The 15,037-nt window shown below is 36.0% G+C and overlaps 4 protein-coding genes across 6 annotated transcripts in view; 2 read left to right on the top strand and 2 right to left on the bottom strand.

The window, feature by feature from the left end:
* LOC129573890 (dentin sialophosphoprotein) overlaps window positions 1-1,879 on the top strand; it is a 68,026-nt gene extending 66,147 nt beyond the window's left edge. For all 3 annotated transcript variants that reach the window (XM_055455036.1, XM_055455034.1, XM_055455035.1), the window contains exon 6: window positions 370-1,879. In XM_055455036.1, coding sequence (XP_055311011.1) covers window positions 370-579 — 210 coding nt within the window. In that variant the 3' untranslated portion in view covers window positions 580-1,879. The remainder of the gene's footprint in view (window positions 1-369) is intronic.
* A 209-nt stretch (window positions 1,880-2,088) lies between these two features.
* On the bottom strand, window positions 2,089-6,386 carry LOC129573894 (RINT1-like protein). Its single transcript, XM_055455041.1, has 11 exons — window positions 5,876-6,386; window positions 5,544-5,785; window positions 5,273-5,461; window positions 5,007-5,130; window positions 4,770-4,879; window positions 4,540-4,702; window positions 4,234-4,459; window positions 3,825-4,147; window positions 3,410-3,655; window positions 2,774-3,000; window positions 2,089-2,471 (listed from the first exon to the last, which is right to left on the bottom strand). Exons 1-11 carry the CDS (start codon window positions 6,002-6,004, stop codon window positions 2,282-2,284), a joined length of 2,169 nt encoding a protein of 722 aa, XP_055311016.1. The 5' UTR covers window positions 6,005-6,386; the 3' UTR covers window positions 2,089-2,281.
* A 162-nt stretch (window positions 6,387-6,548) lies between these two features.
* On the bottom strand, window positions 6,549-12,900 carry LOC129573893 (WD repeat and HMG-box DNA-binding protein 1). Its single transcript, XM_055455040.1, has 10 exons — window positions 10,781-12,900; window positions 10,328-10,661; window positions 9,995-10,232; window positions 9,675-9,918; window positions 9,464-9,579; window positions 9,026-9,335; window positions 7,770-8,932; window positions 7,376-7,657; window positions 7,068-7,295; window positions 6,549-6,999 (listed from the first exon to the last, which is right to left on the bottom strand). Exons 2-10 carry the CDS (start codon window positions 10,402-10,404, stop codon window positions 6,724-6,726), a joined length of 2,934 nt encoding a protein of 977 aa, XP_055311015.1. The 5' UTR covers window positions 10,405-10,661; window positions 10,781-12,900; the 3' UTR covers window positions 6,549-6,723.
* On the top strand, window positions 11,023-14,349 carry LOC129573904 (protein lifeguard 1-like). Its single transcript, XM_055455066.1, has 6 exons — window positions 11,023-11,163; window positions 11,899-12,161; window positions 12,229-12,480; window positions 12,562-12,778; window positions 13,136-13,212; window positions 13,279-14,349. The coding sequence occupies exons 1-6, from the start codon at window positions 11,157-11,159 to the stop codon at window positions 13,345-13,347; spliced, it is 885 nt and encodes a 294-aa protein (XP_055311041.1). The 5' UTR covers window positions 11,023-11,156; the 3' UTR covers window positions 13,348-14,349.
* The last annotated feature ends 688 nt before the right edge of the window (window positions 14,350-15,037 follow it).

The following is a 15,037-nucleotide window of genomic DNA, read 5'->3' as shown; positions in this document are numbered from 1 at the left end:
TAATTTGACTAAAACACACACAAAAACAACACAAGTCACACATCTTCCGATAGTTAAAAAAAAAACAATTCGTTGATAAAACCAATTTCCAAGTCATCTGAAAGGGTATCTATGTTTAGATTTAAAACGACATAACGAAGACACAAATCTTCGAAATCAATTGAAATGTTGATTGAATTATATGATCGCCTTGATATACCACTCAATTAATAAGTGGCGCTAATACCTATGTTGAATAAAAAGGTTTTCACTATCCAGTATACGGAAATACCTAGAATATTTTTACCACTTATATAAACAAATTTTCCGCATTCTCATCAAAATCAAACTAATATCTTTCTCATTTTTTTCCTTTGATTTCATTTGTAGCCGTCAACTCGACCGGAAACCGATTTTACATTGGACGTACCACGTGCGGAGCAGTTACGCATCAAAATGCAGCAAGAGAAGAAATTTCGATGTCGATGTCGTTTCATGCTGGCATTCTTTAGTTTGGCATTCTTTTTGATGACCGTCGTGATATTTAGTTTGATGTTGAGCCGAGGGAAGCGTATGTTTGGCAGCATGGTGACGCTCTGACAAACCATTCGGAGGATAAACTATTTTATTATTTAATTCGATATTGATCTGTTATAAATATCTCCCATAATCAAACCATAGATTTAGAACAAAAACCATTTAGTGTTTGAAGACAAAAAAAAAAGCGAAAAACCGGTGGGAAATTTTTTTTCCCTGCAAAAAAGGCAATATGAAGACGCCAAGCGCATCATCAAAAACTTCAAGTTACTGAACCCTGACACTGGCTCTGAACCGAGAGCCAATGTGACGGGATATTATTACCAAATAGGAACATCATAGTAATTTATAGACGAATCGAAAGGAAAACCAACTTATAAAAATGCATGGCAATATTATTTAATTGATTTAAATTATGAATTCAAATGTTTTTTTTTCTCGTTTAGACTTAAGGAAATACAGACCGGCGCATATTGTGAAAAATGTATGGCATACAAAAAATGTTGACGCCAAGGATTGATTTTTTTTGTAGTAAAAAAAATACCAAGAATTTTATGTTGATTTTGTCTGTGGCTTTGGTAAATTGTGATGCCACTTTTACGAAATACATAGATTATGAGTGCATTTTTACGCGCTAAATTCCAATAAACATTACAGTTTTTTTCAATGATTTTTTTTTACTTTTTAATTAGCCGGGTGTTCTGTCACCCTGAACAAAGCGCATCCAATGAATAATTTTCAATCATTGCTTCCTTATTGCGATTGTATTGTATTTACCATTTTTTTATTTAATTTGTATACGTGTTTTAATTGGTATATTGATTATTTTATATATGAAATCCGCCGAAAAATGTTTACCAGGCAATTTATAGTTACTGCAGAAAAATTCTAATCATTAGGACTATAGATTTAGCGAGAGAGAAATAAAAAGTGTGTGCATTTGTTAGTTTCCGATGAATTATGGCCGGTTCATCGAAACGTAAGGAAAAAAAAGGGTAATCGTTAGTCGTGCTTTGATCGCAAAGCATGGCAAGGAATGTGTGATTTTTTTTAATGGTTTTTTGTATGCTTGTGTGTGCGCTTGTGAACTGAGATAAAGTTAGAAAACAGAAGAAAAAAACCAAGTAGCAAACATTTCATTTAGCAGTAAATTGTAGAAATTAAGAGCAGAAACTGCAATCACTATTGAATAAAATCATTGATTTATTGAATTTTGGCATGAATTATAGCTACGACACAAAAATATACACACAAAAGATAGATAAAATGACAGATAAGAGGGAATGAATGTGCTTTATGTCGATAATAAATTATTAATCTATAAAAATTATCTAAGGAATAAATAATTTCATTCCAAAACTAACTATTCGCTTTTTCATTTGAAATACTATTTACCCGATGATTCACAAATTGTTCTGAAGAATTACAATTTTGACAGAGACGACCCATTCGGTACACACAGAAGAGGAAAAAAACAAACGCTTTCGTGCATTTAAAAGTCCGGTCTGGGTTTCCGCAGACGTATAAACAAACCACTCAATTGATTTGCATTCGAAAAAAAACGGCTTTAAATTAATTGGAAAATAATTTATTCAACACTTTTTGCATGCGATCGGTTTCTGTACAAAAAATAAAATGAACAAGAGAGAGAGAGGGAAGAGAGAAACGGTTAAGACATATTGACAGTCCAAGTGAAGGCATAATCAAAACAAATGGAATGATAGCAGCAGCAGCGTCAGTGTGAGTACTATTTTAAAGAACGTCATCAATATGAGCATATATCGTTTCGTCGCTCGAGTATGTCCAGTGACATTAAATTGCTAATATTAACCACGCCAATTTCCGCTAGTGCCTCTTTCGAATCCGTTTTGCTTTTGATATCGTTTTTCAGTGTTTCCGTGAGCAGTAGCGCATTTCCCAAAGGTAAGACTAATAATTTACAGGCATCATGTATCCTAAAACATAATAAACAGAGAAAAAAAATGAAACGGTGTCTACGGTCAAAACATCACGTAGAACAAAATTCCAAACAATATTCTTGTTTGATCAACTTATTGACATTTATGGTAAAAATTAATCAATGCGTTTTTATCAAATCGAAACCAAATTGTCAAGTTATTCGATTGATTCTCGAAGTTATTTCATAGCGCACGGATATGTTAAAAAGGAAACAGCAAAAGAACCATTTATCCAATTTATGTCTTAGGTCAGAAATCGGTATTAAAAACCACAGTAGATTAAGAAGAAAAAAGCTTACTTTTTGAATAGCAAATCTGGTCGCCTGGCATATTGTCCAAATAATGCAAATAGATTGCGATTCATATCGAAGTCGAATTGGGATGCACCGCCGGTTGAAAATTTCGTATTCATTATCATGCTGTCGATGAAAAAGTCGTCCAATTGATGAGCGATTAATCTCAATGCTATATTGAAGATATTGATCGAAAGTTCAGTTTCGAGGTTATGCAAACTTGTCACCATTAGCTGTTGTTTGGTTGCGCGAATTATGTATGCATATTTTTCGCCCGTTGTTGGTATTCCATTAAGCGTGTCGATTTATAAAATGAAAAGAGATGGAAAACAATGAAATCAAGTGTAATATTATCTTTTTTGTTTTGTTTTGGTTTACGTTGGTATAAAATAAATGAAGCCAAGATAATAATAGAGTGTGAAACAATATTGTCGAACTTTTCGTTGATAATAATAAATGGGTGTTGATCTGGTCACATCTTGTTCTGTGTCTCATCTCACATTTATAAGCGATTTGTTTGGTAGAATAAATCACCAACCGACGACTTCCGAATAGCATTTTGGTACGGAAATTGATTGTCACACCAAAGCTCGTAAAAAGATTAATTGATAAAACTTAAAAATAGAAAGCAAATTAATTTACCTGGAACATTTCGCCAGCTGTTGATGACAACATGAACGGCTCCAATGCATTGTGATCAGACATCGAAATCCAGTTGTCATGACGATAGGCCATTGACTTTGCCTTTATCTCGTCAACCAGCTTCGATGTGAGCTCTTTCACCAAACTTCGTTGCCATTGCTCCAGGTCATCGACCACTTTATCAAACACCGAATTAATTTCGTCAGTGTGCGGACCAAACAAGGCAGCATACAAATGAAGATAATGCTTAAATTGGAGGTAATTTATTTTCAAATTAATTAAGATAAATCATACGATCGAAACGAATATGGAATCTAAGGGAAATGCAAGCCGCATTGTGGCAGGCTCAAAATGTTATCAAACTTGAAATAAATCGATCGATCGACAGCTAAAGGTAGCTAACAAAAAAACTTACCACATTCTCGCCCCATTCGCGGAGCACTGAATTTGTGTAATTGATAGCATTCAAAACCATGGTTGTAGTGACTCCATTATCTGGATTGCTGTGCAATTGAACCAGTCGACGTCGAAAGCTTTCAATCAGTTCGAGCTGCAAATTCAAAAATTGTAACTGATGACCGGGCTGAGGTAAATTACAGTAGCGTTCACAAATTGCATCCAATAAACGGATAAATTGATCGGCACATCGTGGAATTTTTAATTCCTCCAAATTGCTCGGATCAATAAACGACCAGGCTGATGATTGCGATAGAATTGCATCCATTTTGTCGGATGTGACTATGGGGGTGGGGGGGAAATATCAAAAATATACATCTTTGCGAATGCAAAGCGAAAAAATGGTCTTTTCAAATGATGCAACTCACATTGCTCTTCAATAGCCAGCCATTTGGTTAGGTACTTTGCTTGTGTTATCACTGTTATTGCACTGCAATAGCTGCTCGGATATCCAAGTGTATCACGCACTTCTTGTTCAAATGCCAATGTTTCATCGATTAAGTGTGAAAATAGACCATCATTCTCAACGATTTCATCAATGTCACTGCACATTTTCTCGACGGCCAATTGCACAAGACCACGAACAAACTCCAGCTACGGATTTGAAAATACATTAAATTGACATTTTGATGGGTCTTATTTTGGTACGGCTGAGGAGCGGTTTAATTTTCTACCCGAATATTGATGTCCGAATGACCAGCAAGATTCAATGCTGGCTGGATGTGTGTCCCAACAAATATATGATTATCTCTCGCCCAAATCAAAATCTGTGTATAGAACCATTCGGGCTTATCCAGTCGATTAGTTTGCCGTGGACCAGAAAAATGATACAAAAATCTAAATAAAACAGAACATACTTCGTGTATTTATGGACTTTGTAACTAAACTGAATTGATTGTCTTACCTCTGTCGGAATGGTTTCACAAGCAGTCCAACAGGTGTGCTTAGTGGCTGGCATAGAATCGAAGGTGTTATTGATATAAATGAATCGCTTCTTTCATCCGGCGATTGTAACTATTTAGAGAAGAAAAAACACATGAAAGTTCATTCAAACGTCATAAATGAGACCATTTGAATCCAAAACAAAATGCAAACTTGATTCTATTGGACACTTGACCACTTTTTTGAACAATTTACACACCAAAAATAGATATTCAGCTGCAGACATCAATTTATTTAGTGAGTCCTTTGTTGGATTGATTAGTTCCGTTGATGCTGCACCCAAATATGGCCACTTGATAATATTTAGCACCGATTCAAAGTCTCTGAAATGGCAATAGCACAAACACAGTGAAAACTGACATCGATAACAATAACAATAAACAAAATGAATCTGAATAAAAGCCATAAAAATGGAATTCATTTTTTGACTAAACAATAGACAGGTTTAGTAATTCATACACTTACTTTGAGAGTTTTTCTTTCAGTATTTCATACCAATAAATAGCTGTACGTTCTGCATAAGATCTTAGGTTTTGAGCTTCAACATTTTCCAGCCGACCGATAATACTATTCGCTGAATCGTTGCCGCCATAGAGTGATAAATACAAACCGATTGATTTTTGGTCATCCTTAATATGCGTGGATAAACTTTTACTGTAATATAAAATAATGCAAATGAATCATGAATGATCGATTGGTGCTGAAGTGAGTAAAAAATGCACACATTTTCACGTACCTAACTTCTTGTATGTCCTTTAAAATTCTAAAATACTCTACCAAATGCTGTAAACTTCGAATTTTTTCTAATTGCTTGGTAATCCCTTCTAAAATCCCATGATACCGGTCCAATTTTGTCGAAAGTTTCTCTTGGAATTGATCGATTTTGGCGGTTTCCAATTGGATGATTTCGTGCGATTCGCGGCATTGGGCCAACGCCGATTTAATGGTCGACGGTATTCCATTGCCTTCGACCAACAGCTGAATAACGAAAACCAGGGAATAGATTAAATAATAAATTGCGCAAATATAGACAAATACCCCCAAAAAAAACAACAACATCATACTCACCTCGGCTTCAATTTCGCCAACGCGTTTCGCATATTCGCTGATGATATCTTTGCAATGGTATAAATTTTTGATGTCTGTGCCAACGTCTCGATTTATTCGTTCAATCACATTTTTCGCTACATCTTTCATTTTTTCCTACGTTGAAATTCGACTCAAAATGAGCTAATCCAAAACGATTTATATCCACTCAAAATCCAGATGATTCAAATGATTTTGCGATGACTAAAGCACGACACACATGGATTGTGTGTACACGAAATAAAACAAAACAATGGCATAAATGGTGAACTCTGCAACTTTTGACAGATGAAACAAAAAGTCTAAACTCTTTGGTTTATTTAAAACATTGAAAATCGACACTCAAAACTGAAAATTAAGAACGAAAATTCGGTAGGATATATTTATGTTTTGGTGACGTTTAACTTTAGGTACACGGTTTTGTGGGAAAGTATTCAACGTCAGACATTGACATTTAACCGTCAAATCACATGAATATTGCCTCCAACAACACGTTCACATGTCAAATTCGACCGTACTGTCAATGGTGATAGGGTTCAATATTGCATGCCGTTTCTGCTTTATTTTTCAAATCGATTGAACAAACCCTTAAAATACACATTCAAATCTACTCACTCGCTTCAATACCCAGTAAGAAAAAAAAACAGCTCTTCTATTTCACAGTATAAATTAGTTTGGTCCTAGACGTGCATTTTATTCATTTTGTTTTTCATTAATTCGTATTTAGAATGTGTGTGAATGTTTCAATTAAAGTTCAAAATTATTAAATAAATGCTTAACTATCGACAAAATCCATGAAGCTATGTGTAATGATGAAATTGTGGCAGTGCTTATTGCTTTTTGAAACTGAATCTAGCCAATTTTGCGATACCAGATCGCTCATTGTCATCGGTGTTGATTTTCCGCTTGGCACTAAGACCATTCGATATGTTTGCGTCATCGTTGTTGCTCGCACCACTGGGTGTTCCATTTGATTTGCTTGGATATATTTGCTTGTATTTGTTCATTGCGATTTTTGTGAGCACAGCCGGTGTAACATCTGGATTGTCTCTTTCGAATTCGGCTCGGTGTTCATTATAAAATTCCACAAACGGAGGCCGAGTTCCCTGAAATTTGTGTGAATTTTGCAACGCATTAGTTAACTTACATGGAATAAAATGAAAACAATACATACCGTAGCCTTTGGTGTGTTATTTTCTATGTTCAGATTCTCCTTCTCTGTATATTGTGTATCTTGTATACTTTCTGATGTCGATTCAAAGTCCAGATCTGGTGTCTCTTGCGAATCAAATCCAATAGCGGTGTCAGTTAAGTGTTTGAAAGCATTTGATACCGCCTTACCAGCACTGGTCGGTGTCTTCTTGAATGGGTTTCTCTTCAGTTGACTTATTGAGAGTGGTTTCTGTTGTAGAAATCATTCGAAAAGAGAAGTATATTACCATTATTGAAACGGTGTGAAAGGTGCAAAACAACGCAACATACCGGCACAACAGATGGAGTTGAATTCTTTCCTTGATTTGAGCGAATAAGACTTTGTGCAGTTGGCGTGCTCAAGAGTAATTCGCTGGCTGCTTCATTTTCATCATATTTTTCCCGTTCTTTTTCTTGTTCTTCAAATTGTGGCAGAAGTTCACCCAATTTTTCGGCCAGATGAATACGACCCAATTTGCTTGCATACTTAATAGCCAGCGTCAGAAGTGATGGCAGGGCAATCATCTCGATAAGTTCCTTGGCACGTGGCTCGTACTCTGACCGACAGGCAATCTTTGAACGAAAATTGAACGATATTTTTTATTCTAATTTTGTCCAATTCAAAAACGAAATGATGAATTAATGAATAATTTCGGAATGTGTGGTTTGTCCCCCTCTAACTTACCGCGAATAATTTGATGGCGATTTCCTTTATGTTTTTATCCGATTCATCCACATTGAAACTGCTATTACGCACCAATGTTTCTTCGAATTGTGATTGTTCGGCTTCGATATCGCAAACGGGCATTTGCATTTTCAATTCGGAGACCATTGGCTTTGGCGTTGTAAGCGGATACATTGAACCACGGCATAAAATCGCGCAGACAATTTGTGATGATTCCGACACTTCGATGATGAAATGATTGTCTGACGCACCTTTTGAGTGTAGACTGGTGTCACATATGGGAATCCAATGATTCGATCGAATCGAAAACATACGAAGCATTCCCATTGTGTCACATGTCACGGGTGACCCTTTGTCGGAGAAGCCAAGCCAAGTGAGTTTGGAATTTTGTGTTAGTGCAACTTTGAATTCGCGACATCGCAAACTAAGGCCAATCGTTTGAATGAGCATCATTGAAATGTGTTGATCTTCCGTTGCAGCGGAGCTGTGATAGGCCACCACAATGCGATCGTCATGTGTGGCAAGCGCAACAACTGGGCCGGGCAATGATACAATCTCTCGCTGTGTCCCCATTGCACTGAATAAGCGCAAGAATCGTGCATCGGTAGCAACGACAACCAATTTTGTTGAAGCGGCGACACAAAGGATCTCCTCACAATTTGGCATTGACATTGACCATTCGCGACTACCACCAGAACCACCCAAAATGATACACACCAACTTGCTGGGCGTTTCATTACATAGTGCAAGAACTGATGAACTCAAGCTGGCCATTGTGTGATTCAAGTGATTCACCATGTGCAGGCCATGGTGGATGCTCGCATCATGGAATTCAACTTCAATTGAATTCTCGGTGGGAGTTAAGTGAGCGCGCACGATACCAACATGATTCCATACCATATAACGATGTTCCAAATTCTTTGGTGTTTCACCTGGTTGAAATGGCGGTTGCAAGTCATATGTCCTTGCATAATGGCCAGCTGCAGTGTTGCGACCATCGCTTTTTTCATCATTCACATCATTCCCCGTTTTTATCGACGCACCTTCCAGAAATTCGTCGATTTCATCGTCAACCGTTTTCAATTTCATCGTTTCATTTTTTAGCTTTTCCAATGACACACAGTTTTCATTGTCCGTATCCTCTGGATCGTCGGGGAACTCAACTGATTTTCGACAAAATCACAAGAAATACACAATCAATAACAATTAGTTTATGAAAGGTAACCGAAGACGATCAGATGTCAGGCTATACTTACTATCGCCATAATCAATGTCTTCATCCATTCCATTCTCGATTTCATCGCGGTCAATAATGTTGTCATCATGATCCGTAATGCTTTCAATCAATCCAAACTGGCCGGTGTTATCAGTGAATGCAAATTCGCCGTTATTGTTTGGATTCCAATCGATGGCCGTAATACATTGCGCTTCGTTATCACCAAATTTGTCCTCTTCAATTATTTTGTTCGCATCGATGTCCCACACCGAAAACTCACCATTCTCACCGCCAGCCGCTATGTATTTTCCGCATTTTGAATACGAACACACACTGTAATTCGACTTGGTCTGATCGAGATGTGGGAAGAAAGGAGTTTTACAAATGGTCGAACACATATTTCGAATCTGTTGTTATTTGTTTGTTTTTTGCTCCTAATCAGCAATAAACAAAATGAAAAGACAGCAAAAATTGATACCTGTTCATCAGTCAGCGTTTTTTTCACAGCCCAATTTTGTGTGTCAACAATAACAATGTTTTTATTGTGATTGTATGCCATGAATTTACCATTTTTGGGCTCAAAAGATGGTGTAACTGTGTGGTTTTCAAAGAAGAAAGAAAATTATTCATTAAAACCTCAATTTCATCATTTTGTTTTTCAATGCACAAAGTTTTCATCAAAAGCATACCATATACTTGTGTAATCTGATAGCTTTTGATTTTATCGAAGCCAGAAATGGTTTTAATGCACTTTTTCTCCTCTAAATTCCAGATTTTGATGGTTCCATCGCCGGAACTAGACGCTAACAATCCATTTGAGCTGAGGTCAATACGTAAAACAGGGCCCGTATGCTCGGTTAATTCAAAGGGTTCAATGGATTTGTCTCTTGGAGTCACTTTGATGGTCATATCTTCTGAACAAGCGGCCAAATACTGCAGGTGATAATTGAGAAAGTATTCAAATACAAATTTCCTGTGGGTTTTCAGTGATTGTGTGTGGCGAGCATACCTTGGCGCTGACTTTGATGCAAGTCACTGGGGCGGTGAAACGAAATTCGGTGCCATCACGATTGTATTCGGGATATGTGTAGGCTTGTACGGTGTTCAAATCGGTGGATGTGAGGATGCGCTGCTCGTAATAGGCATGATACAAAATGAATTCGCCGACGCATTGTGTGTTGGGATCATCATCATCCACACCGTTCCAAATGCGAATGTCACCATCAGATCCAGTTGTTATCACATGCCTGCGAATGCAAATGATCAATGAATGTTTTAGAACAATATTCGAATGTAGTTACATGGGTCGAATCAGAAAAACATTGCAATTTTTTTTTCTTACTCTCCGTTCTCAGTGTAGCAACAATGTGATTGACCATTCGTGTGTGCGTATCGCAAGCATGATCTTTTGTATGGCATTTTAAAATTCACAATTTATTCTTCCTAGCTCACATAAAAATTACAATAGAAATGTTTGATAAAATACACTTTGAAATTTGATTTCAATTCGATGGAGCGGCACCACAAGAAAAAAAAACAATACGAAACACAATGATTGTCAACTATTGAATGGGAATTCGCGCCAATTTTGTGTGTTCTGTTCGTGTTTTGGGCGAATGTTTGCGATTCGTTTCCAACAGATGCCGTTGCATATGCGAATTCTCGATTAAATAAATCTGAAATTAAATCTTCTATTACAATTTGTTTGATTTTTTTCTATTTTTTTGCATTTTTATCCACAATTCGGAATGTAAATAGTCAATTATCGATTAAAATTTCAAAGAATACAAAATACCTGCATCGCAGGAACAAAATCGGATTAAAATCCCAATGGAAAAACGCCATCTACACGTGAAATTGGAGTAAAAAAAAACAAATAGAAACTGCATAAAATTGAGGGTCGTGTGCGTTGAACGCAACGAGACACGTCTAACTCTATGAACAGAAGCAGTAAATACCACAATACAAACATATTGACGCTAGACGAATACATTTCGCTTAGTATAATTTCCATTTTGACAAGTGTCGAATTGTTTTACTCCAAATTTTTTTAAATTGCATGTCGATTCAAATAGTTTGTCCACTGTCTCGTTTTGTTGGAATTTCACAAGAAGAAAACAATACATCTGAATTTTTTTTATATTTGTAGAATTTTGTAAAAAATAAAAACAATGTCTGGTAAGAATTGTCGATCTACAATCAATTTGTATCCTAGTTACTGTTTTTTTGTTTTCTCTGTATCACTGCCAATGGCATTTGATATTCCGTTTCTTCGAAATCCGTATCTCCAATGCGAATATCTAAAAATAACTTGGAATAATCCTCCATTTTACGCGTAGATTCATTGCAATTTTTTTTTTCGATCTATAGCTGAATGGAACAGTTATTGAATGTTCAAATATAGCGGATGCTTTCTAATCTCGATTGATTTCACCATTTTCCGCAATCTTTCTTTCATATAAGAACCACACTAGTATCAGTGTGTGTATTTTTGTTGTTGTTCATATTTAATTATGATTTCATACTATCACATAATTAATAAACATATTCAGTTCCAATGATTCGTGTGTTATTTGAATTGGGCGGCTTCGGATGAAATGTGTTTTATCAGTAGAATCGTCTATTTGATTATGAAAGATACGAAAAAACAGTGACTCATCACACGATGAGCAGAAGTACCGTTTATTGACCATGTTAATGTAAATGTACAAAATGCATAATTATCGCTCGAAACCTATGAAAAACCAAGTTTATTTCATGTTTTGAAACGTTGGCTTCACTTTTTATCGGAAACAACAAACCGATTTCAATTCTATTTTGAGACGAAAAACAAATTGGTTTTGCTCAGTTTCAAAGTGAAAACCAATAGTAATTTGGAATCCTTTTCTTTTTGTGTCAACTTTTTTTTTATAGACAAACCATATGCACCACCACCAAATATGCAAGTGCCGTATGGCATGGACAGCAAAGCAGCCGGAGCTCAACAACCTCCACAGGCTGCCTATCCACCACAAGCAGGTTTCGCTCCGTACGGATATGCATCGACCAATATGCCTCCACCTCCAGCAGATATGCACGTGCCGATTCATGACACCGATCCAATTGTCAAAGGTTTCCAATTCAACACGGAGACTATTCGTCGGGGGTTCATCCGTAAAGTGTACTCCATTCTATCGGTAAATGAATTGAAGCTGCTTTTGAACGATTCTCTACTAATCTGTCATGGAATAAATTTGGTTTTAGGTACAACTACTTTTCACTTTTCTCGTCGTCATGGCATGCGTTCATCATGATGGTACCAAACATTTTGCGATAAAAAATATTGGATGGCTGTTTCCAGTTACCCTCATCTTAGTGTTCGTTACGATAATCACATTGAGTTGTTGTGAAGGTGTGCGACGTACATCTCCCACCAATATGATCTTTTTATCGCTGTTTACGATCGGTGAATCAATTATGGTCGGAATGGCCACCATAAACTATCCTCCGGACACGGTACATACATGTTTTTCTTTAATTCAATTAAAATGTACATTTCGCTCATTTGCCCACTTTGCACCGAATTGCAATTTTTAGGTAATGATTGCAGTTGGACTTACCGCCGTCGTCGTGATTGCGCTTACAGTGTTTGCTTTCCAAACGAAATGGGACTTTACGATGTTGGGAGGCGTTCTGTTCGCCGCACTTTGGTTGATGATTCTAACCAGTTTTCTGATGATGTTCTGGCGCAATCACGTTGCCGAACTGGTTTTTTCTTCAATTGGTGCTTTGCTCTTCTGTGCTTATTTGATCCGTAAGTTTTACTTCTTCTCTTTTTTACCTTTGTGTCTTGATACAAACTAAAATGAGGGGACGTCATACTCGAAGTGGTTGACACATCCCTATGTAAACCCATACACAGTTTCTTATAATACTGCTTCTTCTTCTTCACACTGTCGTACACAATGGGCGCGACCATATTGAAAATGTATACAGTGTATTGCGTGCCATTTGTGAACATTATAACCAATATGGCGACTTATATGTATAGATGTGTTAGTTAAGAAGGAGAAGCAGTCGCACTGCACCGTTCGCATACGGACGGGTTGACAAATCAAAACTGCCGTTTGACAAGTAACATTTACATTTGAATTTGAATTTCACTCAACAGATGATACTCAATTGATTATGGGTGGTAATCACAAGTTCTCAATGAGCCCTGAGGAATACATACTCGGTGCAATAACGGTATATTATTGTCAATGAATTTATTGGAATTAAATTTAATTTGTATTTTTTTATTGATTTTTTCAGCTATTTTTGGACATCATCAACATTTTCTTGTACATTCTGCGTATTCTGGGTGCAGCTTCGAAAAACTAAACGCTGAAAACTGCAAATATTTCAAAATAAACATACATACATTATGAATCTTCTCCGCTTTTTTCGACGGCTCTTTTTTGTTTTACAACAGAGAAGTTAACAACAACATCAAAAATATTGTAATCAAGCTGAACATTGAAAAATTACTACCTAGTTTTGTTTTGTAAAATTTACATCGACATTTATACTAAAGAGTATGTAAGGAGAAAAAAGTACCATTTTTGTGGCAAAAAACGCCAAATAGCACAGATTTAAAAGAAAGTTCAAAGTAAGGCTCTGTTTTGGTTCATCATTGAGTTGTTGATTGTTATTTGTCATGGGCATCGTTCTCATCCATCTCTTTTAACTCATAATACACGCAAAATGTCGTGTCATTCCGGAAAAGAGGTACTAAGAAACACACAATAACTAAACAATGATGATTAGAAACTGGTACATAGGCACAGGGAAATTTATTCAAAAGGAGAAGAAGAAATAACTTACAAATTTTCCCTATTATACCTCATTGTACACTAAAACTTTACTTTCCGTATTTTATCATTTATTTTTTTTTTGTATTATCTTGATCTTGATCAGCTGAATGTCGTACATAACGAAATTGATTGAACTATTTATATGTTTGATCGAAGAAAGAAAGCTAAAGAAGATGGAAAACTGTCAAGTCATAAGGGAAATGAGCAACAATAAGAAAAATAAATAGTTAGAAAAAATGGTGATGATAACATTGCTGATATTTCGAACAGAACTTCTAGAAATGGAACATGATAATATTGCCGTTGGTTTTTTTTTTTTGATTTGGATTTAGAAATATCGTATAATAAAAACACAGAACAAACGAATAATTAATAAATTCATTTTTTATGTTTTGTGTACTTATTCAAAGTATTGAAATGATTGAATGTTTGTTTGTTTTCGATGGGAAAGAATATTTTTTGTCTCACATTATGAAATTTGTGTTTAAAACTTTTTTTTTTAATCTTAATAAATATGCATATACGACAATGAATGGTTTAATTAAATTGTTTTTGGTGGAAAAATTGGCCGAGAGAATAGGGATAGTGCTCACAAGAGTTGTAAATTTGAAGGAAAGAAAAAAAGTTGCAGCAATTGTGAACTCGAGACTTCAGAATTGAAACATTATATACTCAAATGTCTATATATTTTTATGAACAATTAAGAAATGATTTATGAACTCGATGACACAATAAGTCACATATAGTGAATCCATGCATTCGATCGATTTGTTCTTTCTTTTTCGATCGCACCATTCATTCATTCACTCATTCAACTCGAACGTAATCAAAAAGGATTTACTTTCACTTTCGAGACAGCCGTCTTGTTTCGATTACAATTGGAGTGTTATGACGCGAACGATACGAAACAATGTCGTTGATGACACGCTGTCAAAATCCAAAAAAAGAACTTATCTGAAGCGGTTTGAGGATTTGGTCACTCAAATTACAAATGCAAACAAGTGGTTTATACTTCCTCATTTTTTGCGTCTTATTTTTCTGCTTGAAATTCGCTGGATATATGCATTGACGTTTTATTTTAGTAAAATTCTTCTTCTTATGTACATAAGATGCAATAACTGTAAAATAATTTCTGTGACACATTGACAAATGGCCTGTGTACAACAGAACATACAGTCATGGACTAAATTGAGCGTACGACTGCCAGAAAAATGTAT

Source organism: Sitodiplosis mosellana, unplaced genomic scaffold, assembly GCF_009176505.1.
Source record: "Sitodiplosis mosellana isolate CC-2019 unplaced genomic scaffold, AAFC_SMos_1.0 Smas_scaffold_6150, whole genome shotgun sequence".
Lineage (NCBI taxonomy): Eukaryota > Metazoa > Arthropoda > Insecta > Diptera > Cecidomyiidae > Sitodiplosis > Sitodiplosis mosellana.
Note: the sequence above shows the minus strand (reverse complement) of the source record. Positions and strands in the feature narration are given on the sequence as shown.